The sequence below is a fragment of the Mustelus asterias genome, chromosome 13 (genome assembly GCF_964213995.1).
Source record: "Mustelus asterias chromosome 13, sMusAst1.hap1.1, whole genome shotgun sequence".
Classification (NCBI taxonomy): domain Eukaryota; kingdom Metazoa; phylum Chordata; class Chondrichthyes; order Carcharhiniformes; family Triakidae; genus Mustelus; species Mustelus asterias.
In genome coordinates this window covers 62,482,546-62,509,510 of record NC_135813.1, presented here as the reverse complement: position 1 = coordinate 62,509,510, position 26,965 = coordinate 62,482,546, and the positions used below count along the sequence as shown (strand labels likewise).

The following is a 26,965-nucleotide window of genomic DNA, read 5'->3' as shown; positions in this document are numbered from 1 at the left end:
AATTCCCTTACCGATCAGGAATCCATCCATCCGCGCTTTAAACATATTCAGCGAGGTAGCCTCCACCACCTCAGTGGGCAGAGAATTCCAGAGATTCACCACCCTCTGGGAGAAGAAGTTCCTCCTCAACTCTGTCTTAAACCGACCTCCCTTTATTTTGAGGCTGTGTCCTCTAGTTTTAACTTCCTTACTAAGTGGAAAGAATCTCTCCGCCTCCACCCTATCCAGCCCCCGCATTATCTTATAAGTCTCCATAAGATCCCCCCTCATCCTTCTAAACTCCAACGAGTACAAACCCAATCTCCTCAGCCTCTCCTCATAATCCAAACCCCTCATCTCCGGTATCAACCTGGTGAACCTTCTCTGCACTCCCTCCAATGCCAATATATCCTTCCTCATATAAGGGGACCAATACTGCACACAGTATTCCAGCTGCGGCCTCACCAATGCCCTGTACAGGTGCATCAAGACATCCCTGCTTTTATATTCTATCCCCTTCGCGATATAGGCCAACATCCCATTTGCCTTCTTGATCACCTGTTGTACCTGCAGACTGGGCTTTTGCGTCTCATGCACAAGGACCCCCAGGTCCCTTTGCACGGTAGCATGTTTTAATTTGTTTCCATTGAGATAGTAATCCCATTTGTTATTATTTCCTCCAAAGTGTATAACCTCACATTTATCAACGTTATACTCCATTTGCCATATCCTCGCCCACTCACTCAGCCTGTCCAAATCTCTCTGCAGATCTTCTCCGTCCTCCACACGATTCACTTTTCCACTTATCTTTGTGTCGTCTGCAAACTTCGTTACCCTACACTCCGTCCCCTCCTCCAGATCATCTATATAAATGGTAAATAGTTGCGGCCCGAGTACCGATCCCTGCGGCACGCCACTAGTTACCTTCCTCCAACCGGAAAAACACCCATTTATTCCGACTCTTTGCTTCCTGTCGGATAGCCAGTCCCCAATCCACTTTAACACACTACCCCCAACTCCGTGTGCCCTAATCTTCTTCAGTAGCCTTTTATGGGGCACCTTATCAAACGCCTTTTGGAAATCCAAAAACACCGCATCCACCGGTTCTCCTCCATCAACCGCCCTAGTCACATCTTCATAAAAATCCAACATGTTCGTCAAGCACGACTTTCCCCTCATGAATCCATGCTGCGTCTGATTGATCGAACCATTTCTATCCAGATGCCCTGCTATCTCCTCTTTAATAATGGATTCCAGCATTTTCCCTACTACAGACGTTAAGCTGACCGGCCTATAGTTACCCGCCTTTTGTCTCCTTCCTTTTTTAAACAGCGGCGTAACATTAGCCGTTTTCCAATCAACCGGCACTACCCCAGAATGCAACGAGTTTTGATAAATAATCACTAACGCATCCACTATTACCTCTGACATTTCTTTCAATACCCTGGGATGCATTCCATCCGGACCCGGGGACTTATCCACCTTCAGTCCCATTAGTCTACCCAGCACTGCCTCTCTGGTAACATTAATGGTATTAAGTATTTCTCCTGCTGCCAACCCTCTATCGTTAATATTTGGCAAACTATTTGTGTCCTCCACCGTGAAGACCGACACAAAAAACTTATTTAAAGACTCAGCCATATCCTCATTTCCCACTATTAACTCCCCCCTCTCGTCCTCCAAGGGTCCAACATTCACTCTAGCCACTCTATTCCTTTTTATATATTTATAAAAACTTTTACTATCATTTTTTATATTAATTGCTAGCCGAGCTTCATAGTCTATCCTTCCTTTCTTTATCGCTTTCTTAGTCTCTCTTTGTTGTTTCTTAAATTTTTCCCAATCACTTGTTTCTCCACTATTTTTGGCCACTCTGTACGCAGCTGTTTTTATTTTAATACTCTCCTTTATTTCCTTCGTTATCCACGGCTGGTTCTCCCTTTTCTTACAATCCTTGTTTTTTGCTGGAATATATTTTTGCTGAGAACTGAAAAGGATCTCCTTAAAAATCCTCCACTGTTCCTCAGCTATCCTACCTGCCAGCCTGCTCTCCCAGTCTACCTTAGCCAATTCATCCCTCATCCTATCATATTTCCCTCTGTTCAAACAGAGGACACTGGTTTGGGACCAAACTTTCTCCTCTTCCATCTGAATCAGAAATTCGACCATATTGTGGTCACTAGACCCAAGAGGGTCCTTCACAATAAGATCCTTAATTCTACCTACCTCGTTACACAATACCAGATCCAAAATAGCTCGTTCCCTCGTCGGTTCCGTAACATGCTGTTCAAGGAAACTATCCCGACAGCATTCTAAGAACTCTTCCTCCATTCCACCCTTACCGACTTGAGTCTGCCAGTCAATGTGCATGTTGAAGTCCCCCATGATTATTGCCGTTCCGTTTTTACACGCATCCCTTATCTGCTTGTTTATAGCCCTCCCTACCTCAACATTATTATTTGGGGGCCTATATACCACACCTACTAGTGTCTTTCTCCCTCTACTATTCCTCATCTCTACCCATAATGATTCCACGTTTTGTTCCTCAGAGCCTATGTCATCCCTCAGTACTACCCTGATATTATCTCTTATTAATAGCGCGACCCCACCACCTTTTCCTTCCTGTCTATTCTTCCTAAACGCCTGATACCCCTGGATATTCATCTCCCAGTCCTGGTCACCTTTCAGCCACGTTTCTGTAATGGCCACTAGATCGTACCCACTTGTGCTGATTTGCACCATCAACTCATTTACCTTGTTCCGAATGCTTCGGGCATTCAGGCAAAGTGTCCTTATTCCAGCTTTTATCTGGACCCGCTTTGATGAGTCGCGAACACCCTCTCCCTCTACTCCCTTATCTAAATTACCGCCTTCATTCACTTGCACTCTCTCCTCTGCCATTAATTTTGTAATTCCCCTTACCCCTGCATCCTCCACCCCATCAATTAGTTCCTTGATCCTAGTCAACTCTTCTAGCTCCCCTCCCCCCAACCTATCTAGTTTAAATTCTCCCCAGTAACCTTAGCCAACCTACCGGCCAGGATATTGGTCCCCCTGTGATTCAAGTTCCACCCGTTTTTTTAGTCCTGTTAGAATTATATAGGTTTCTATGAGATTCCCCCTTCATTCTTTGAAGCTCCAGCAAATATAATCCTAACCAACTCAATCTAAAGTTTATTTATTAATTAGTGTCACAAGTAGGCTTACATTAACACTGCAATGAAGTTATTGTGAAAATCCCCTAGTCACCACACTCTGGCGCCTGTTCGGGTACATTGAGGGAGAATTTAGCATGGCCAATGAACCTAACCAGCACGCCTTTCGGACTGTGGGAGGAAACCGGAGTACCTGGTGGAAACCGGAGTACCTGGAGGAAACCCACGCAGATACAGGGGAGAATGTACAGACTCTGCACAGTGACCCAAGGCTGGAATTGAACCCACGTCCCTGACGCTGTGAGGTAGCTGTGCTAACCACTATGCCACTCTCTCTTCATACCTGCCACCCCAGGAATCAGTCTGGTAAGCCTGGAAGAATCTAGAACATGGGGTCACAGTCTCAGAAGAAATTGGACCATTTAGGAATGAGATGAGGAGAAATTTTCACTCAAGAAATGTGAATCTTTAGAATGTTCTATCCCAGACAGCACTGCTTGCTCAGTTGTTGAGTATATTCAAGATGCAAGTTAATAGATTTTTGGGTAATGAGGATAATCAGGATGGGAAACAGTGGGAAAGGTGAAGTTAAAGTAAATGAACAGTGATCACTGTTCGATGGCGAAGCAGGCTCAAAGGGCCAAATGGCCAACTCCAGCTCGTTTTTCCCATATTGCCATGTAGAAAATGTTGCACAGTATCTACAAAATTATAGGCTTGCGTTTTAATGAAAAACCTTTACTAAACTCCTATTCTGACAGAGTGGCGTCACCTGAAAAATTAACCTACCTGTACTTCAGGCGCCGATGGAACAGCTGTGCACTGAACTTTCCTGTTTCCTTTGGGACCGCATAATCTAAAGTAGAAAAATAGCAAATCCAGAGCTAAACTAAAAAAGGAGAGAGTTTCACGTTTTGGGAGATCTGTTGGGTTGAGCAGCACCAATCACGTTTTACTGAAGGAAAAGAATGATCTTGGCTGGAATTTTACCAGCACGCCCGCCCCAGAATCAGGGCGGGTGAGGCTCACAGAACAGCATTCTCCATTGGCCTCAGGCGGGATCTTATGAGCCTCAGGCTGGCGGGGCTTTTATTCACTTGTGGGATATAAGTGTCGTTGGCTGACCAGCATTTATTGCCTATTCCTAGTTTCGCTTGTTCAGAGGGCAGTTGAGTTGACCACATTGCTGTGGCTCTGGAGTCACATGTAGGCCAGACCCCGGTAAGGATGGCAGATTTCCTTCCCTAAAGAACATTAGTTTATTTATCAGTGTCACAAGTAGGCTTACATTGACACTGCAATGAAGTTACTGTGAAAATCCCCTAGTCGTCACACTGCAGTGCTAACCCACTGTGCTACCATGCCTAATTAGTGAACCAGATGGGTTTTTTCAACAATCGACAATGGTTTGTTCATGGTCATCAGTAGATTCTTAATTCCAGATATTTCTTATTGAATTCAAATTCCACCACCTGCTGTGGTGGGATTCGAACTGGGTCCCCAGAACATTAGCTGAGTTTCTGGATTAATAGTGCAGTGATAATACCACTCAGCCACCGCCTCCCCTTGTTCTGGTGGTGAGAGGCTTGCCAATAGTGTTTCATGCAGAAACGTCAATAAACATGCGAGATGTCAGCTCCAACTCCACAATGATGCAATCAGGCTCTGAAAATGTGGCACGGCACTCGCATCCTTGCGAAAATTGAGCCAAAATCACATCATCCCTTTGCAATACAAAAGTACCATTCACGTACTCTTTCATCTCGCTTCACAATACTGGATTTACCAGCACGCAAGGATACTATTTATGTTTTTCTATCTTACTTTTCCAACGAAAGTTATAGAGGAAAACAAACACAATATTCACCAAGCATAAATGAAACTAAACTTGAGAAAGTTTAGTTTTAGAAAGATGCATTAGTGCCAACATAGAAATAGTAAAAACAAAATTTAAATTATTAACTGCTTTAACTTGGGAAGAACAATCAGTCAAATAAATATAGAGAAATCTCAGAAATGGGCAAAGTCTAATTTCAGGCAGGGGAATTGGTGTTTAACCCTTCGTATGCAGTGGTAGCTTTTTCTGCCGTATTGTGTGGCACCTACAGAAGAACGTGAGCAGACATAGGATCCATGCTGGATCACAGGTGGGCAGCCTCCGATTTGCCCACCTTGCCATCACCTGGCATGTATGGATGGTGAGCGGGAGCAGTGAGGACATGACCTGCAGGGGAGATATGGGAGAGTGGTTGGTGTTGTCCCTTGAGCTGGCAGTGAGATCTCTGTAGATGTGATGGGTCTGTGAGTTGTAAATGATGAGCAAAGTAACTTACCCTGGCAGAACGGAGGAGGTCATTCATCTTCTCGCGACGCTGGAAGGCTATCCTGTTCTGCACTGATCCGGGTGCCACATTCCGGCACAGCTAGCCCACTTCAGAAACTACTGGAAAATTATGGCTGCCGGACTCAGGAAACATTCTGCACCCAAGTTCACCGACGCCTCACTCAAGCACCTGCTGGATGCAATGGATGCTCGCCACAAATGTACTCTACCCACTCACAGGGCGAAGACCTGCAACCAAGGTAACCAATCCAGCCTGGGAGGCAGTGGTCAGTGCTAGCACCCTGCAGAACAGGACAGCCTTCCAGCGTCGCGAGAAAGTGAATGACCACCTCCATTCTGCCAGAGTAAGTTACTTTGCTCAGCATTTACAACTCACAGACCCATCACATCTACAGAGATCTCACTCACTGCCTGTTCAAGGGACACCACCACCCACTCTCCCACACCTCCCCTGCAGGTCATGTCCTCACTGCTCCCACTCAGCATCCGCACATGCCAGGCATCCTTATCATCCCTCCTGGTATGCATCCTACTTACATTCTCTCCGTCTGTCCTCATGCAGGACAAGCTGCCTCACAACAAGAGGGAGAGATCCCGGATAGGTAGAAGGATGCCAGAACTCAAGGCTCTCATGGACTTTGAAGAGAGAGACAGACAGCTAGCCGATAAGGACATGGGTCGTTCCAGTGCTGATGGTGAGGCGCAGAACCAAGTGAGGATCCAACACTGTAGTACCCATCAGACAAGCAGGCGGAGTGATATCTCCTGTTTCTCGGGCCCCTGCCGTGCACTAATGACCTCTCCTTTCTTTCACAGGCACATCTGGGAAGCAGCCCAGGGAATCCACCAGCCAGGTCCTCGACTCCAGCCTTGACAGCGACAGAGGAGGGATTTACAGACCCTAATATAGAAGGCCCCATTCACAGCACTCACCCACTGCAGATACCTCAGTGGGACCAATTAGCCTTGGGGGGGGGTCACAATCCGGTGGGCACATCACACTGTCTGATCCACAGCAGGCAGAGGCAGAGGCCTCTGGACTCCGGTCACGCCTCAGTTGCTGAAGACCCAAAGGCAAGATTGGGAAAATCAGGAAGAGATGTCTGCTGCACTCAGATTGCAAAGCTGTCCAGCTTCACACTGAGGCGATAGCATCAACATGCCAGGCAACAAGGTCAACACTGATAGGGTGGAGGCTGACATATAGACTTTGGTTCAGGACATGGGCCCTGCACAGCTGCAGGAGCTGCACTCCATGACAGAGGGACTTGCTGGGATTCATCAGTGCCAACGCCAGAGGGGAATGGGCTTCTAAAGCTCACTCCAGCTGCCCCTCCCTCTGCAAGCAGCCAGTGGCCCTTGGCACGGACAGGGAGGGTGATCAGCTGGCACCCACCCCAGGGCCATCCACCCAGGTAACTCTGGGAGTGTCCCGCCCATTCAAAGCCCCTCCTGCTGACCATTTCAGCTCCACAGGCAAGGAGGGTGACACAGCAGAAGTCTGAAAGCAGGCAAACCCCACCTTCCCCGCTGCATCCCCATGATAGGACCCTGGTCACTGACAACAAGTGGGCTGCCATCATCCAGTCAGAAGTCAGGCATTCACAGAGGTTTGGTGAGGATCCATGGACCGCCCCCACTGCAAGTCATCATCATCCTCCTAGAATGTGGAGACTATGGGCATCCGCTGCACCTCCATGACAAGAGCCCTATCACAGAAGATGTCCGTGCTGCCATCAGCCAGACAGGAGTGCAATGCTTACAGATGCTCTGTGAAGATAATGGGATGTCCTCATCAACCTCCATGAAGCTAACGGCAATCAGCACATGCCAAGCTTGTCTCATCTGAACATTGCCATCTCTCATGGCCGAAACCTCACCTCGTGGACCTCCTCAGCCTCTCCCCCTTACTGAAGCAAATGTACTGCTCCTCCATCTACCCCTCAGGAAGCTCCTTGCCCCGTTGCAGTGCCAGGCTGCGCAGGTGCAGCAAGTGAGGACACCACGCGAGATCCTCTGCGTTGTATTGCAGGGCTCCATCAGACCGGTCCAGGCAGCAGAACTGCAGCATCCCTTTGGTTTGCTCGAGCAAAGAGCAAGTTGCAGCAATGAGCCTCACTTGTCTCTGCCATTCCGTCAACTCCGCACAAGTATCACCAGCCACTTCCTGGCGGCACGGTGGCACAATGGTTAGCACGGCTGTCTCACAGCGCCAGGGACCCGGGTTCGATTCCTGGCTTGGGAGACTATGTGGTGTCCGCACATTCTCCCCGTGTCTGCGTTGATTTCCTCCGGTTTCCCCTCACAGTCCAAAGATGTGTGGGTTCGGTGGATTGCCCATGCTAAATTGCCCCTTAGTGTCGGGGGACTGGCTAGGGTAAATGCATGAGCTTATGGGGATAGGGCCTGGGTGGGATTGTGGTCAGTGCAGACTCAATGGGCCAAATGGCCTCCTTCTGCACTGTAGGATTCTATGATTCCTCGGTAGCCCTGGTCCCCAAGGAGCCAACACTGCAGTCTCTGTGGACCCTGAAAGATGTCAGGGCTCTGAGCGCTGCTGAGAATGCAAACATTGTGTACATTCCCTGGGATTCGAGCACACATCCTGCAGGATGCATTTGGTATGGTCACAGTCCAGCTGAACATTCTGCACATGGAAGCCCTTGCAGTTCACTGCTTGATGCCACAGGGCTCCGAGTGCCATGTGAATGCAGTCGATGGCACCTTGCATCTGTGGAAAATCAGAGATCAGCGCAAATCCCATTTGCTCTTGCTTCCTGGCTTACCTGATCCCGGTCAAAATGCACAAAATCGTGTGCCCTCGCGAAGATTGCATCAGTGACTTCCTAGATGTCTGTGTGTGCAGAGGCTTGTGAAATCCTCCAATGTCACCTGTGGAGCCCTGGAAGGAGCCACCAAGTCCGTGCAGTGCCACACCCTGCAGCAGATGGCAGATGTGCCTAACCAGTTCTATTTGGCAACACTGATTCTCGGACATCTGCAGGTACGTCAAGTGCTGACTGTAGACCCTGGGTCTAGTGATGCGCCAATGAGTGACGGCTCTCTGGGGATCCTCCTCTGCTTGTGGAGCAAGCCCTGCCACCCCCTTCCTTGTGAAGGTTCTGCTCCTGCCTTTGGAAGGCCAAGCACCGCCATTGACCTCATCTTCTTCTCACCTGTCAACGAACAAGAAGAGTGACAGCTCCACGTTCCTGATGGTCTCCTCACTGCAGGATGAGAGAGAGAGACACTCAACGATTAGCATTTGTTTCCTAAAGCCATTGACCCATGTCCTGTTCACAACATTGACGCCCAGTTCTTAGTGTCAAAAAAGAATGGTAGTTTTAAATAATTTATATTTGTATTTGTGGGTAATATAAATGTGGTATACCTTTAAGTTCAATTTCGGGTTTCGAAAGTATTAATGACCTCAGTTTGGTTGAGATCCATGCATTGTAATGAGGGCTTACAATGTGAAAGTACAATGTGAGTTTAAAAGGAAATCAGGCTGTTGTTTAGCAACCAGGGGCCACTCTCAGGCTGGAAGAACCTTTGAGTCAGTTGTAAGCTAGAGCTAGAGGAGAAGTTGGACAGGACAAAGGAGCTGCAGGGAACAGGCTTCCCAAAAGAACAAAAGTCCCAAAAACAGGGAATGGGAACAAAAATTAATATCTCAGAACGGAGCAAAGAACAAGAAGCTGAACAACATCCTGTTCAGAGGAATTCAGGTAAAAGGTAGAGAAAGTGTTCCAAGTTAAAGAGACAGCTGCAAGAGACAGCTTTAAATGTTGGCTGGTGAGAAGCCAGCCATCCGAGGTAAATCAAAAGTTTGGTGACATCTTAATACAGCCTGCAATGAAGTAGTGTTATGTCGGCATGGCTGGGTATCTGAGAGATTGCATGGAATGCATAAATGCACAAAAGAGATTGAAATCCTGGAGGTGGATCTTGGTGAAGGCATCCGACAGATAGCTTTGTTCGGTGGAAGATTCCAAGAGCGTTCTTCAAGAATGGAGTTTGGAAATACTTGTGTAGAATTCAGAGTTCCAGCGAGACCAGTTGACTCAGTGTGACAAGCATCAAGCCGGGGGTTTGATGAGAAATCCACAGAATTTGTATCGAGTGGCATCTGTCACTTGGTTTTGGAGTATGGTGTGTCTGACCACATTTTGTCTATTGGTTCAAATGCACTGTGTACTTACTGAAAACATTAAAGAATAAGACCTATTTTGTAACTTGTGTTTTCCTTACAAATCTCTGTATATCTGTAATGGTATAGCTGGGGTAAAGGAGTACTGTCCTGTAGCAATCTTTTCATGTTCAATAAATTATCATTTGTTAAAAGTTAATTGGCAGTTCTGTGACTGTTCATTCATGTCTCAATACAAAAAATAGAAGTTACGATCTATCGAGTCGGGGTTCCACTCTGGGACCTGACCACCCAATGGTATCAGCTGGAATCACAATATTCGTTTGCATGTGGGTTGGGCAAGATCCCACACCAGCCTTGCCCCATATCACATGATCATGGGGCAACAGCTTTGGTCAATCTACTGCATCCTGAGCTCTCATCTCAGGTATTTTCCTAGTCTTCACTCTAAGGCCTTGTGCTCAATTTGGCCCATGGGGGACAGACGTGCACACACATCAATAGGCACTTCATGACAGAGCCAAGAATTAAGAGCGCTCTCCTTGGGCAGTGTGTCATGGCCACCTTTCTGAGGAGATATTGTAGTTTGCCCAGTCGGACAATGGTACAGCCACACCATTGAAGCCATTGAATTTGGAAGTCCATGCACCAAGAGTTAAATGCTGAGCAGCAATCATCTCACACACAAGTCTACTTGAGTGGGCACAATTTTCCGAGTAGTCTGACTCCAAACCTGTGGACTGAGCTCCAGCTAAATGGTCTCAGCTGCAATGGAAAACAGATCAGTGACATGTTTTTCCATTTGCCTTGCACTCATCTACGACCCACCTCCATTATGGTCCCCCCTCCCCAACACACCGGGATTGTGAGGAACCTTCAGAGGCTCCCCAACACCAAAAGAAGTCTGTGTCCCAGGCTTCCTTTCTCTCTGTGCAGCCGGGAAAGAAGCCTGTGCCACGGCATCAGAAAGCAGCCTCGAAGAAGCTACTGTGCAGATTTGCCGGTGGAAGTTTAATTTGACATGGGGGTGGGGGGGGGGTATGGGTCCAATACTGATATAGAACCCACAAATCATAGAAACCCTACAGTGCAGAAGGAGGACATTCAGCCCATCGAGTTTGCACCAACAATCGCACCTAGGCTCCATCCCCACGACCCCACACATTTACCCCGCCAATCCCTCTAACCTACGCATCCTGGGACACTAAGGAGCAATTTAACATGGCCAATGAACCTAACCTGCACATCCTTGGACCATGGGAGGAAACCAGAGCACCCGGAGGAAACTCACGCGGCCACGGGGAGAATGTGCAAACTCCACACAGGCAGTGACCCAAGGTAGAAATCGAACTCAGATCCCTGGAGCTGAGAGATAGCAGTGCTAACCACTGTGCCGCCCACATATGCTAATGTATTATAATGATGTTCCCCACATTAAACAATGCCCATTGATTGGGGGAGTGAGGGGCGGGAGAGGGACAATAATGTGCTGCATTTACACCGCAGGGAAACACATTAAAGGCCCGCCCGTCTTGAACAGAAGCAGAAAATTCTGGCCATGGAGTCCTCTTGTTTGAGAAATTTCACCTACCTGAATCGTCTGATGTTTCTCCTTGCTATAATAACTCCAGCAGTCAGCTGTAAAGGAACAGTGCTTTATTGCACAAAATAAAGTAAAACAAAACTACAAGCCTGTGGTGAACACAAACAGGTCCCAACCGGGACAGTGGAATAACGGACCCACTCAGGGGCCTGCTTTATACAGGGCTCAGTATATGAGCTCCACCTGGTCAGTTAATTACCAATCCTCAGGGAGCTCGTATTCTACGAGTCCTACAAGGAGGGCAATCAGTGATTCCCCGTGCAAGTCCCGGGAGTTATCACGCTTGCTAAATTTCTTGCTGCAGAGTTAGTGGTGCGTCGGATGCTTTACCAGAGAATTGGTTGAGACAGAGACCATTACAACCATCATAGAAAAACCACAAATGCACTTTACCGTTGTCCCTGCCGCACCGCCTAGCAGTCCTGCTGCGACAGTAATGGCTAACTGACTGATACAGTTGCGTGCAGTGAATGGTGTTACCAATACAACATTTATGAATCCAAAGCAGAGGAATTCTGCTTCGAAGATTCCATGGTCAATCCAATAAAGCGTTCATCCATAGAGTCCAGTTACTGTGCACAGAACCTGTACGTAAATGTAGTAATTGGAAGGATTAGTGACGACCAGTCAAATACAACAAACTGTAGTGGTTTATTTACAAGTAGATAAATATACAGATTGGTGTGGCACGATGGTGCAGTGGTTAGCACTGCTGCCTCACAGCACCAGGGACCCGCATTTGATTCCCGACTTGGGTCACTGTCTGCGTGGAATTTGCACGTTCTCCCCGTGTCTGTGTGGGTTTCCTCCGGGTGCTCCGGTTTCCTCCCACAGTCCAAAAGACGCGCTGGTTAGGTGCATTGGCCATGCTAAATTCTCCCTCAGTGTACCCGAACAGGTGTCAGAGTGTGGCGTCTAGAGGATTTTCACAGTAACTTCATTGCAGTGTTAATGTAAGCCTACTTGTGACACTAATAAATAACTTTAAAAGTACTTTCATGGCGTTAACACTTCCAGCTCCAGGATCCACTCTGGCTGCAAAAGCCAAGATCCCCACGCTCGTTCCCCATTGGGCGATCAGATGACATGACCCTCCCAATGTATGCCCCTCAATGGGGCCAGGTACAACATCATGAAACTTCTATCTGAATTCTTACCCAGGGTATCCTTCAGATAACAAACTGCAGGTATTTTTTTGAATTCATTTATGGAACATGGACATCGGTAGGTGGCCAGCATTTATTGCCCATTCCTGGTTACCCTCAGAGGGGAGTTGAGAGTCAACTACGTTGCTGTGGCTCTGGAGTCACATGTAGGCCAGACCAGGTAAGGATGGCAGATTTCCTTCCTTAAAAAGGACATTAGTGAACCAGATGGGTTTTTCCCCAACAATCGGTAATGGTTTCATGGACATCAGAAGATTCTTAATTCCAGATATTTTTTATTGAGTTCAAATTCCACTATCTGCCATGGCGGGATTGGAACCTGGGTCCCCAGAATGTTAGCTGAGTTTCTGGATTAATAGTCCAGTGATAATACCACTAAGCCATCGCCTCTCCATATGGATAAAGCAGCACAAGAAACAGAATTTTTCAAATAAGAATCCTGATAATGACATTGTCTATCACTCTAATGCAAATATATCCATAGATTATCTGCTGAAACGGCAGATCTGTTGATCTTTATTCCATTCTTTTCTATCGGTTGCACAGATGACGGTTATCTTTCTGTGCGGCGGCTTAGTGATAGCGTGTTCCTCTCCAAATCAAAGGGCTGTAGGTTAATAGTCTCACTCCAGAGACTTCAGCAGACACCAGGCTGACGCTCCAGTGTTGTACAGTCAGAAGCGCTGGCTTTGAGATAAGATATTACAGCAAGGCCCCTCCTGCAATCTCAGGTGGGCGTTAAAGATCCCATGGCAAAGCAAAACAGGAGAGTTCTTCCTGATTTTCTGGCCAATGTTTAGCACTTCAACCAACATAAATAAATCTAATTTTCTGATCATGACTGTTTGCATTTCCAATTGGTTGCATTTTCCTACATTACAATAACGATTACACTTCAAAAGTACTTCATTGGCTGTAAAGTGCTCTGGGACATCTGAAATCATGAAAGATGCTGCAAGTTATATTTATTTCCTGTGCTGTCAATTTGTACGGTTCTTTGGAGAGTTTAACCTCATTGCTCTCCAAAAATCCAGATTTAAATAAAAATTCAATCGTCCCCTCGTGTCCATCGATTCCAGTGAGACAAATGACGCAAGACCAAGTGAACGTTTACCATAAGAGCACGGCCAAATCGCCTTGATTTGACATTGAGCTTTTAGATCACCAGGATGAATAAGGAAACCATATTTCTGACAATCCCTGGATAACAGTCTACCACCTATAAAATATTTTCCCCCATCCTTAATAAACAAAAACCCCAACCATCTCACCAGCTACACAAACATTACTGAGAGATCATGGTATTATGATGATCTGACCAGGATCAGAGACACCATCAGGGTACAGTTTGTATAGAAGACTAGAACATACATTTATAGAGTGCTTGATACCCCAGTGATGTCAGTACCAACAGGTGAAATGCCTGCTGCTTGGGGTGGACTTTACATTTCCGACAACATCTGAAACCCAATTTCTTGAAAGATCCTAGAGAGAGAGTTGGGAAGCATGGGAATAGTAATTAGCACAGTAAGAGGGGAGGACTGTAGTATTTGGATGTCACACATCTCTACTTCCATACCGTTATCCTGAGACCCAACACATTTTGTGAAGACCTAATCGACCATTACTGTACAGTCAAACCATACTCGAAAACATGCAACTAGACTGCCCAGTAGCACATGCAGAACAAGAGGCCCTCTGTCCCAACCAAGTACCAGCATCAGTTCTGGGACTGGTGCTCAGGGTCGGGAATGAGAGTCAATAGTTCTTTAGCCAGGACTTCAGATTAGTAACAGAAATGATCTGCTCACCCCATTGCAAGTGTGCCTCCCATCGGCCCCCCTCCTGGATGAAGGCCGCTGCATGATGGTGAGCATGTGCTGCTGAGGAATAAAGCAGGAGAAACAGTCAGATATTCAAACAAAGTACAAAGTCCATCTCTCGCATGCAGGAAAGGACATGCAGTGTTTGAATAAGGTGTGCTAACATTAGAAACTTCTTTGAATCTCAGCCATCTACCTCTGAGAGAGGGTGGAGGTGCAAGGGGTATCAGAAAGTCAGATTTCTGAAAGAGACTTTCTGATACCCCTTGCACCTCCACCCTCTCTCAGTATATGACGAATGGTAGGTTAATTTCCATAGCCACTGCCTTGATCACTTGTTCAACTGGCCACTATTCATATTTGGCCATAAACCATATTTGAGCTTGGACCATGATTGTTAAATTGACTGACAATCATAGCCAAGAGACTGAGCTTATGACAGATTTACACACACCCCATTGGCAACCAATGGACAGCAAATGGGAACTGGAACTCTCTGGTTTTTGCTTTCCTAATCCATGTGGGCTGAGGTCAGATGTGGCATTTTACTATTGTCCGGGCCAAAATCAGCTCCCTTAATCCAGATCAAAGACTTTCCTGCTCAGTGTAGTTCAGCTGCACACTAGTGTCACTGGATAGCTTTTGTTCAAGAATCAATTAAACAGAATGAATTTCCATATCGTTTTGATTTTTCTTACCACTTACTTATATTTTCTTCAACATTTGAAGAGTCAGTATAACCTAAAGGGTGAGAGCCCCTCCAGTCGGTCCGTAAACATCTTGGGATGCTCTGTTAAAGAATGTCCCAAATATAAATACAACTTATTTTTGTTGTTGTTGCAAGGGTTCCCCAAGTTTCCAGTGCCCTGTCGCCTTAATTCTCTGTCCCACTCTGAACTCAGCCTCTGACACGGCTGTAATGAATCTCGCAGGAGCTCTCGCCAGTCAATTCCGCATTTTAAAAGCCTTCTCGACTCACACCTCAAGTTCAATAATTTCTGGTCATGTTCAGATGGCAACTGTTGGTTGATAATTCTGTTATTGCCATTTACACTTCCTTTAGAGCTATCTCTTAGAGTCACAGAGCACAGAAGGAAGCCATTGAATTTTGTTCCTTCATCAGTCCCATACTACACCCCTTTGCCCTACATCAACACCTCTTTGGTCATTTGATATCGCCTGCCTTCCACCCTCTAGTTTACATATGCTCATACCAAGTAGGAACAGGAATAGGCCACTCAGCCCCTCGAGCTTGCTCCGCTATTCAACAAGATCATGGCTGATCTGACTGAACTGGAAATTTGTTCTTTCCTCCCTCTTTTTCCTGCTTCCAAACTTACTTCAAACCAATTATATCTCTAACTTTATCCAGAACTGACGAAAGGTCATCAACCCGAAACATACAACCCTGTTTCTCTCCCTCCAGATACCCCTTGACCTGCTGAGTACTTACAGCATACTCTGCGTATTATTCCAGATTGGCAACACCGCAGTACGGTACTATACAATATATAATCTAAAGAGTACTGTTCTGAGGAACGTGCTGGAGGAGAGGGACTTCACAAATCTCGGAAGATGGCATGGCAAGCCAATAAAGCAGTGAAACGCATGAAGGGGGATACTTGGCTTTGTAAACAGGGGCATTGAGTACAAAAGCAAGGAAGTCGTGCTAAACTTTTACAAGTCACTCATCAGGCCTCAGCTGAAGTATCGTATGTAATTTTGGGCACCATATTTTAGGAAGACTGCTCAAGGCCTCAAGAGGGTAAAGAGGAGAACACCAGGATGATATAGTGAATGAGCAAGTTCAGTTGTGTGGAAAGATTGGAGAAACTGGGATTTTCTCCATCTGATAGTCTGGCTAAAAATATGAAAAGCTTTAACTTGACCAGCAATCCCGATCCGAAAGTTCACACGTTTGTCTCTGTAATGCCTATTCATCTTCTGATTATTGTCTTACCCAATATTTAACCTTTTCCCATCTGTCCACAGGATATGAAAAGGTGTACAGTACCAGATGTTGGTACTGGATGATTTTAGCTGCAGTATTCCCTGTATCGGGACTGGATGATTTTAGTTGCAGTATTCCTCTATCAGGACACTCTTCCTTTGCACTCCGTTCTTGAGTTCTCCCACAGGCTCCCCAGTTGAAACTGACATCGGCATAGCATTGTCTGTTCAAGTTATCCATCTGTGTGGAATTCTCCCATTGTCTGCGTGGGTTTCCTCTGGATGCTCCGTTCCCTCCCATAGTCCAAAGTTGTACCAGTTAGGTTGATTGGCCATGCTAAATTGACCTTGGTGTCAGGGGGATGGATTACGGAGATAGGGCCTGGGTGGGATTGTTTTCAGTGCAAGCGCGATGGGCCGAATGGCCTCCTTCTGCACTGTAGGGATTCTATGATTCAAGATGTCGACAAGTTTTAATGCTTTGATCTGTATTATACCTGTATTAGATGTGCATCCTCTTAAGATCCTCTGATTGGTAATCAATTATTAGTGGAAAAGCATGGGCAGCTCTAACCTCAAGGAGTTGAGGCCTCTCTGGAGTCACCAACCATGCAGCAATACACTCAGTTAGTAAGAGACATGCTATGAGCACCGGCAATTCTGAATCATTCCTTTGAGTTGCACAACAATTTCAGGTACAATTTTGTCTTTTAAAAAACATTTAGATAATTACATGGGTATAGACGGATATGGGCCAAATGCGGGCAATTGGGATTAGCTTAGGGGTTTTAAAAAAAAGACATGGCATGGACAAGTTGGGCCGAAAGGCCTGTTTCCATGCTGTAAACCTCTATAACGCAATGTATGTTTTATTGCTCTTGTGTATTCAGAGGAAGGATTCACATTATGAAGTTCAGGATGAGATCTGTGTAATTAACATTCATTTGCCAGTTTAACTTCCATTGCTAAAGAATAGAATGGATCATATTACACAACATTAACCCAGCTTATTTCAAATTAATTTTGTCTTTGAAACATCCTACATTTGAGTACAATGTCAGAGAGCTTTGCCAAAGCAGTAATACGAAGTAGCTTGCTTCTCCGATCATGCTACCATCATAGCCTATTTCTCCCATCATGTTAGTCTGGCTTCACCAATCATGCTACCATCTGCATCTCTCCCATCGTGCTACCCCCAACAACGAGAAGACGTTATCCAGCAAGTTCCCAAAGTAATCATGGGACTCTCCTAAAGCTACTGATTCATTTATTCACCCCGAAAGCAATATACAGCGGGCATTTAGTAGCCCTGCGACAGGTATTAGAGAGGCCATAACGTGGGAGAATTGAGCTATCTGATACTGGCATGGAGCAGTGAACTGGCCCATTACAAATTCAAGAAAAAAGTTGTTAGAAAAGGAATGAGCTAAATGCAATGTACTGCAGATTTAGTGGGGGGAGGGGATTCCCATTCCACTTTAATAAATGGAGGTGGGCAGAAATAATCCACAACAAATTCCCAAAAACACCAGAAGCTGCATTTTAAAATCAACACAAATTAGTGGACGGAGAATCTTCCAACCATATCTCCATCTACAACACCTCTATCATCAACTCCGCTGAGATACACACAATGGAGCTTTCAAATTCACTCACATTTCTGAAATAAGTAAAATTCAGCTGGAAGTACTTGCAATGGCAATGGCATAGTGGTATTGTCACTGGATAGTAATCCAGAGACTCAGGGTAATGCTCTGCGGATAAACACAAAATACCACAGGTGTTGGAACTGAAACAAAAACAGAAAAATGCTGGAAAATCTCAGCAGGTCTGACAGTGTCCGTGGAGAGAGAATAGCTATCTAAATTTTTGTGTACAGTTCTGGTCACCCTATTATAGAAAGGATATTATTAAACTAGAAAGAGTGCAGAAAAGATTTACTAGGATGCTACCGGGACTTGATGGTTTGAGTTATAAGGAGAGGCTGAATAGACTGGAACTTTTTTCTCTGGAGCGTAGGAGGCTGAGGGGTGATCTTATAGAGGTCTATAAAATAATGAGGGGCATAGATCAGCTAGATAGTCAATACCTTTTCCCAAATGTAGGAGAGTCTAAAACTAGAGGGCATAAGTTTAAGGTGAGAGGGGAGAGATACAAAAGTGTCCAGAGGGGCAATTTTTCACAGAGGGTGGTGAGTGTCTGGAACAAGCTGCCACAGGTAGTAGTAGAGGCGGGTACAATTTTGTCTTGTAAAAAGCATTTAGATAGTTACATGGGTATGTGGGCCAAATGCAGGCAATTGGGATTAGTTTGGGGGTTAAAAAAAAAGGGCGGCATGGACAAGTTGGGCCAAAGGGTCTGTTTCCTGTAAACCTCTATGACTCTAATAGAGCCAATGTTGCGAGTCTAAGTGACCCTTCATCAGAGCTGGGTCATCTAGACTTGAAACGTTGGCTCTATTCTCTCTCCACAGGTGCTGTCAGACCTGCTGAGATTTTCCAGCATTTTTCTGTTTTTGCATGTAATGCTCTGGGGACCCAGGTTCAAATCCCATCATGGCAGATGGTGAAATGTGAATTAAATAAAAGTCTGAAATTAAAAGTCTAATAATGATCATCAAACAATTGCCGATCATCACAAAAATCTCTGATTCATTAATGGCCTTTAGGAAAGGAAACCTGCCATCCTTACCTGGTCTGGTCAACATGTGACTCCAGATCCACAGCAAAGTGATTGACTCATAATGGCCTAGCAAGCCACATAATTCAAGGGCAATTAGGGATAGGCAACAAATGCTGGCCCTGCCAGCGATGCCCACATCCCACAAACCAATAAAAAAGAACAAATCTAATCTGCAGGTTACACACACTTTCAAAAAAAGGCAAAGCAAAATAATGAATGACAGATCCAAAGCATCCAACTCAATAAAACACAAATACAACATTAATTTCCAACATAGAATCCTACAGTGCAGAAGGCGGCCATTTGGCTCATCGAGTTTGTACCGACCACAATCCCACCCAGGCACTATCCCCATAACCCAAAGCATTTACCCTAGCTAGTCCTCCTGACACTAAGAGGCAATTCCCCTCCAATTCAATTTTCAAGTTTGTTGACGACACCACCGAAGTAGGTCGGATCTCAAACAATGACGAGACAGAGTACAGGAATGAGATAGAGAATCTAGTGAACTGGTGTGGCAACAATAATCTATCCCTCAATGTCAACAAAATGAAGGAGATTGTCACCGATTTCAGGAAGTGTAAAGGAGAACATGCCCCTGTCTACATCAACAGGGACAAAGTAGAAAGGGTCGAGAGCTTCAAGTTTTTAGGTGTCTGGATCACCAACAACCTGTCCTGGTCCCCCCATGCTGACACTATAGTTAAGAAAGCCCACCAACACCTCTACTTTCTCAGAAGAGTAAGGAAATTTTGCATGTCAGCTACGACTATCACCAACGTTTACAGATGCACCATAGAAAGCATTCTTTCTGGTTGTATCACAGCTTGGTATGGCTCCTGCTCTGTCCAAGACTGCAAGGAATTACAAAAAGTCATGAATGTAGCCCAATCCATCACGCAAACCAGCCTCCCATCCATTGAACATAGAAACCCTACAGTGCAGAAAGAGGCCATTTGGCCCATTGAGTCTGCACCGACCACAATCCCACCCAGGCCCTACCCCATATCCCTACATATTTACCCGCTAATCCCTCTAACCTACGCATCTCAGGACACTAAGGGGCAATTTTAGCATGGTCAATCAACCTAACCCGCACATCTTTGGACTGTGGGGAGAAACCGGAGCACCCGGAGGAAACTCACGCAGACACGAGGAGAATGTGCAAACTCCACACAGACAGTGACCCAAACCGGGAATCGAACCCAGGACCCTGGAGCTGTGAAGCAACAGTGCTGACCACTGTGCTACCGTGCCGCCCATTGACTGTGTCTACACTTCCCACTGCCTCGGCAAAGCAGCCAGCATAATTAAGGACCCCACACATTATCTCTTCCACCTTCTTCCGTCAGGAAAAAGATACAAAAGTCAGGTCACGTACCAACCGTCTCAAGAACAGCTTCTTCCCTGCTGCTGTCAGACTTTTAAATGGACCTACTTCGCATTAAGTTGAACTGTCTCTACACCCTAGCTATGACTGTAACATTACATTCTGCACTCTCTCCTTTCCTTCTCTATGAACAGTATGCTTTGTCTGTACAGCGCACAAGAAACAATACTTTTCACTGTATGTTAATACATGTGACAATAATAAATCAAATCAAATTAAGCATGGCCAATCCATCTATCCCGCACATCTTTGGACTGTGGGAGGAAACCGGAGCACCCGGAGGAATCCCACGCAGACACAGGGAGAATGTGCAGATTCCGCACAGACAGTGACCCAAGCCGGGACTCGAACCCGGGTCCCTGGCACTGTGAAGCAGCAATACTAACCACCGTGCCACCGTAAACACGGCTTCTCTTCAAAGGGGCTCACTTGCAAATTTAACCACAGTCCCTTTATTTGATTGATATTTCTGCCGATTATTCCTCTCAAATACACCAGCCACACATTCTACCTCCACCATTCCAAACTCAAATCATTACACCATTTGCAATTTCATTCTATCTAGGATCTCAAAACCAGCTCTCCAGTCTTCTCCTTCCTCCAGTTTGACCAGTGAGTCATTTAATCACAATTTCTTACCTATTTGCTTCACTTTTGCAGCATCTGGTGCTGTGGCCTTTGCCTGATATCATACAATCCCTACAATGCAGGAGGCCATTCAGCCCATCCAGTATGCACTGGCTTTCCGTCAAAGCATCTTCCCCAGGCCCCATCCCTGTTACCCCACATATTTACCCCGCTAATCTCCCTTAACTACACATCTCGGGACACTAAGGGACAATTCAGCATGGCCAATCAACCTAACCAACACATCTTTGGACTGTGAGAGGAAACCAGAGCACCCGGAGGAAACCCACACACACATAAGGAGAACGTGCAAATTCCACACCTCACCCAAGCTGGGAATTAAACCCAAGGCCCTGGTGCTGTGAGGCAGCAGTGGTAAGCACTGTACTCAGTAAAAAACAAAATAGCCCATTCCGCTATACGTTCAGGAATACATGGTTTTACTACTAGGAACATACTAACTGTAACATTCAAACTTTGAATTACAACATAAATGCTATTTCATTCTCTTAGCAACTTGTATTTCTTTCTCCTCCAGAAATGGGTCCTGAATTGATGTACGTTATTGCGAGACGCTGAAATCGGTACTCGAATATTTATTAGATTGCATCTAGCCTGCACCTCTTCATTATCTAACTACAAGTCAATTCTCCCATGCAAATGAGTGTTTCATTATCCACAAGGTGAAGGAGGGGACTGTCCATTAGGTATGTCGGTCACATCCATCGTTTCTTCTACGCTGTGTGGGGAGATGGTTGCACAGAAATTTGGAACATACCACGCAGTGCACTAAACAGGCCGCACATCACCCACATTCCCTCCAAGGTGTGCTGGCATGCAGTAATCCTGAATGTGTTGCACTGTGTAATAAATAGGTGGCAGCTAACAAAGTTAGCAAGAATATTAATCACAGCTGTTCCTCTTTGGAAAGAGATGATTTTAAAAAAATAAGTTCATGGTATGTGGGCGTCGCTGGTTGGGTCAGCATTTATTGTCCATCCCGGAGTCAACCACATTGCTGTGGTTCTGGAGTCACATGCAGGCCAGTCCAGGTAAAGACGGCAGATTTCCTTCCCTAAAGGACATTAGTGAACCAGGTGGATTTTTAAGACAATCGACAATGGTTTCATGATCATCAGTAGACTTTTCATTCCAGATTTTTATTGAATTCTAATTTCACCATCTGTCCTGGTGGGATTTGAAACCGGGTCCCCAGAGCATTACCCTTGGTCCCTAGATAATTGATCCAGTGACAAAATCATTATGCCACTGCCTTCCCTGGGTTAGGTGGGATCAAGAGAATACAAAAACATATTTGAAGTGGCTGGTAGCTCCAAACCAGAAATAAATTGAGAAATAGATAGGGGAGGAGCAGGATTGAAGTAAACAAATGAGTAATCTATTATTATTCCTCAACTTCCATCTCCCAATGGAATGTACCCACGTGGCACATAAAATAGAAGTTGGAATTCAAGGGCCTAAATGGCGGGGATAGCTTGGAAAGTAGCTGTGCTAAAACCTACATCATTTTCAACTACCAAATCAAGACAATGACACTCAATGAAAGCACACATATTGCTGAGAAAATGCTCCACATAATTTATATGGGCACACCATGAGTAAATAAAAACAAAAAGTACTGGATAAACTAAACGACCCGAACAATGAATGACAGACCCAAAGCATCCAACTCAATAAAACACAAATACAATATTAATTTCCAACATTGAACCTACAGTGCAGAAGGAGGCCATTTGGCCCATCGAGTTTGATGATGTAAAGAAGTACTGGATAAACTAAATGACCCTTCTATGAATTTAATGGATTCTTACATATATTACACAGTAATACACAGTCAAGTTTTACTCTAGAAGGTCATTGTTGGATGAAAATCCAAGGAAAATGTCAAGGAGGCCACCAGGAACTCTGCATTTTTTGATCTGTCATACAAACATATGAATTAGGAGCAAGGGTAGACCACTCAGTCCCTCAAGTCTGCTCAGCCATTCAGTAAGATCACGGCTGATCTGATCAAAACATTTGACTGTAAATCATGAGGTTCTAGACTGTGCTCCTAAGATTTGGATTTCCAAGAAACTTCATCACAATTCTGCAGCTGCTTCATGATGAAATGACTGCAACTGTTTTGAGTGGGAGATCTGAAACTGATGCCTTCAAAATGCAAACTGGGATCTAGGAAAGGTGTGTGAAAGCATCCTTACTACTTAACACCATGCTGCCCTTATTGTACAATGTATTATGTGAGACTCATTCAGAATGCATTTCATCTGTCTGTTCATTTGACTAACATGTTTGGTACATTCTTTTATGCTTACCAGGCGTCTCACTGGAGGAATGGTACACAGGAATGTAACGTGCTAACAAACTGAAAAATACTAAGAATGTTAGGAGTTAAAATTGACCACTGTGACATGAAAGTTCAGGCTGTGCGAATTAGTCTGAACAAATATACAAACATTTATAAAACGGGATGACTTTTGAAATGCGTAAAGTTTTTTAAAAATAACTTGTTAACCCTGGAGGCTGATTTCGAAGTGTTTTGATCCTTTAGCGTTGCTCCACCGCACACAAGATCTTTTCAATCACAAAGTATCTGCTAAAGGTCCATCAGATAGTCATCACGTTTTTGCCATGGCTTCTTCAATATCAGTCAGAAGGCATAACAGGCGGTTGGAAGGATGCTCCTTCCCAGAAACAGTGTGATTTAGAAGAGGAGTTTAATGGAGTGAAGAGCTTCAGTGATCCAGTATACTGTAGCAGCGTCCCATGTTCTATTACACTGTGTCACTCTATCCGTTGGGAGCGCCTGTTCAGTCCAGTATATTTTGCACCCATTTATCCAATCCAACAGCTAAAAGTTACAGCTTTGATTAAAAATCAAACAAATTCTCCACGTTTGAGCTGGTGTCAACCGTTGATGTTATGGTTGCACATTTTTAATATAAAGGCCAGATGTTGACGTGTTGGTGTTTGGTTGATTAATCATTCTGAGAGCAAGGGACCAACCTCACCACTGAATGAGAAGCTGCAATCAGAAATTCTGTGCGGGAAATAGGGCAGCACGGTGGCAAGTGGTTAGCACTGCTGCCTCACAGCGCCAGGGACCTGGGTTTGATTTCCCGGCCTCGGGTCACTGTCTGTGTGGAGTTTGCACCTTCTCCCCGTGTCTGCATGGGTGAACTCTGGATGCTCCGGTTTCCTCCCACAGTCCAAAGGGGTGCGGTTTAAGTTGATTGGCCGTGTTAAATTAGCCGTTAGTATCAGGGGGATTAGCAGGGTAAATACGTGGGGGATAGGACCTGGGTGAGACTGTTGTTGGTGTAGGCTCGATGGGCCGAATGGTCTCCTTCTATACTGTGGGTGTTCTATAATTCTAAACGACATGCGCTAACTGCCCCATACTGCACCACTGAGCTACCACTCATCCACCCACTGCTTCATAAACTTGATAAAAACAAGGTGCATGAAGCTCGTAGGAGCCAGGCACTTACTGGGAACCTTATTGTACAAGGCAACCAGGAGTGTTTGTCAGACCACACTTTCGGTTTAAAAATAAAACCCAATCAGAACAATGATGTTGGCTGTTTAACAACTAAACTGTGCTTGACTGACAGAACAGAGAGTAACTGGGACCAGTCAAGGACATTGAAACCCATTCGATATGTACTTAAAAGTAACTATGAGCATTCAGAGTTCACTGATACCTAGCTGTTTAGTCAGCAACTTGTTGCATCAATGTAGTTAATTGGAGTCACAGCTGAACAAGTTATCTCCGAGAAGCTCGTATCAGTGACCCTAGAAGCAGGACACTAGCCAGCAAGTACAGCCAAGTGGCTTCCTCTGCTCTGACATAACTTTCTGCAACACAGATGCAACAGTTTGGAGACTGAGCTAGCCTTCAAATCTTTGCAGACCTTACTTTCTCTCTTCCCCCCCCCCCCCCCCCCCCCCCCCCTCCAAAGTCAAGGTGTTTGGAGATGGCAAGAAGCTTAACATAAGAAAGGTGCAAGAGTAGACCCATCGGCCCTTCCAGCCTGCTCGGCCATTCATTAAGGTCGTGGCTGATTTGATTGGGCCCCAGCTCCACGGGCCCGTTATCCACAAACCCCTCAACTCCCTTGTCGATCAAACTTTTGTCTAACTCAGCATTGAATGACCCAGTCCCAACTGCTCTGTGGAAGAAAATTCCGAAGATCGATGACCGTTTGAGAGAAGAAATTCCCATGCGGGTAAATCAGAAGCACAGCACCACCTTCCCTCGCTTGGCCAAAAGGGATAACATCACCGGTAGCATCAACATCAACTCCTAGACTGAGATCAGTACGCTTCACTCAAACCACAAATCCTCGGATTTTTCTGGACTGCACAGTTCAATACTCACACACACCCCCATCACATATGTGTACGCAGAGTTTAAGTATGAATTACTTCATACAAAGTTACAAAGAAAGAAAGTTACAAATAACAAAGATAAAAGCAAAAACTGTGGATGCTGGACTCTGAAACAAAAACAGAAAATGCTGGTAAATCTCAGCAGGTCTGACAGCATCTGCGGGGAGAGAATAGAGAGAGTTGGGTCTAGATGACCCTTCATCAGAGCTGAGAGCAAAGAGAATCAGCAGAGATTTATACTATTGGTGGTGGGTGAAGGGCGGAGGGGGGGAGCTCCCCCCCTCCCCCCCCCCCCCCCTTCACCCCATTTCCATTCATTTTATTTCATCCTATTCATCCATTTTATCATCCTTCTTTCTCACCTCCATTTTTCCACTTTCCATTCCAGCTCTCCTTCTTGCCCCCCTCTCCCCCTGCTCCCCCCCCCCCTCCCCCTCTCCCATCTCCTTCAGGGCAACTGCCACATTCCTCAGGCAGTCCTTTAACAATGTGTATCTCTGTTCTGCCATCCACGCATTCTGATCACTTAAAATGGACACTTTAGCACCTTTCACAGCCTTCTGAATCCTCATTTACATTCCCTTTGTCCCATTCCACCCACTCCAATAGTATAAATCTCCGCTCATTCTCTTTGCTCTCAGCTCTGATGAAGGGTCACCCAGACTCGAAACGTTGGCTCTGTTCTCTCTCCACAGATGCTGTCGGATCTGCTGAGATTTTTCCAGCATTTTCTGTTTCTGTTACAAATAACAAAGCTGGTTTGGCCAGGTGATTGATATGAAGGAGTTCAACAAACTTTTCAGTCATGGTTCAATGGGCAAATCACAGTATGATGGGATGTCAGAATGTATTTTCCTTTACTTACTTAAGCTCCCATTTAATGTTTTTCTTCCTGATACTGGTGGTCAAATCAAACTCATTATAGACCGGAGAGTCTGTCCATTTGCCATTGCTGATGTTCCCGAGTATGGAATGTTAGTGTCAGCAGAAACTAACTCTCAGATGAAGATTTAGTGTACCCTTGGTCGAGGATCGGAGGCGAGCAGGGCTCAACAGCTTTCCGTCTGTTCTGGTGTGCAAGTGAACACTCTCTATAAATGACCTGATAGCATGTGGCAGCAAAGGGAAGAATATGTCACAGAATGTCAGTGCCAGAACACAACACCATTTGACCCCACAGGTGCCACGGTGGTTAGCACTGCTGCCTCACAGCGCCAGGGACCGGGGTTCAATTCCGGCCTTGGGTCACTGTCCGTGTGGAGTTTGCACTTTCTCCCAGTGTCTGTGTGGGATTCCTCCGGGTGCTCCGGTTTCCTCCCACGGTCCAAAGATGTGCAGGTTAGGTGGATTAGCCATGATAAATTGACCCTAGTGTCAGGGTAAATATGTGGAGTTATGGGAATAGGGCCTGGGTAAGATTGTGGTTGGTGCAGACTCGATGGGCCGAATGGCCTCTTTCTGCTCTGTAGGGATTCTATGATCATTGCAAAAGCTGCAGCTGTTCTGTCCAAGCTGTGGAAGAGAGTGTGGAATAACAGCAACCTGACTGAGAACACCAAACTGTGAGTCTACCGAGCCTGCGTTCTCAGCGCACTCCCTTCCACAGCGGTGAGGCCCAGACAGCTCCTGTTACGGAGGCACAAAAGGCTGAACCGTTTCTACCTTCACTGTCCTGGATGTATT

General features: G+C 45.6%; 1 protein-coding gene across 5 annotated transcripts in view; it reads right to left on the bottom strand.

Moving 5' to 3' along the window:
- LOC144502696 (oxysterol-binding protein 2-like) overlaps positions 1-26,965 on the bottom strand; it is a 386,545-nt gene that overhangs the window by 334,797 nt on the left and 24,783 nt on the right. For 2 of the 5 annotated variants that reach the window (XM_078226903.1, XM_078226905.1), the window contains exon 2: positions 14,209-14,280. The exons of 2 other annotated variants lie outside the window; for them this stretch is intronic. In XM_078226903.1, coding sequence (XP_078083029.1) covers positions 14,209-14,280 — 72 coding nt within the window. The remainder of the gene's footprint in view (positions 1-14,208; positions 14,281-26,965) is intronic. One more of the 5 variants, XM_078226904.1, reaches the window with a different exon arrangement.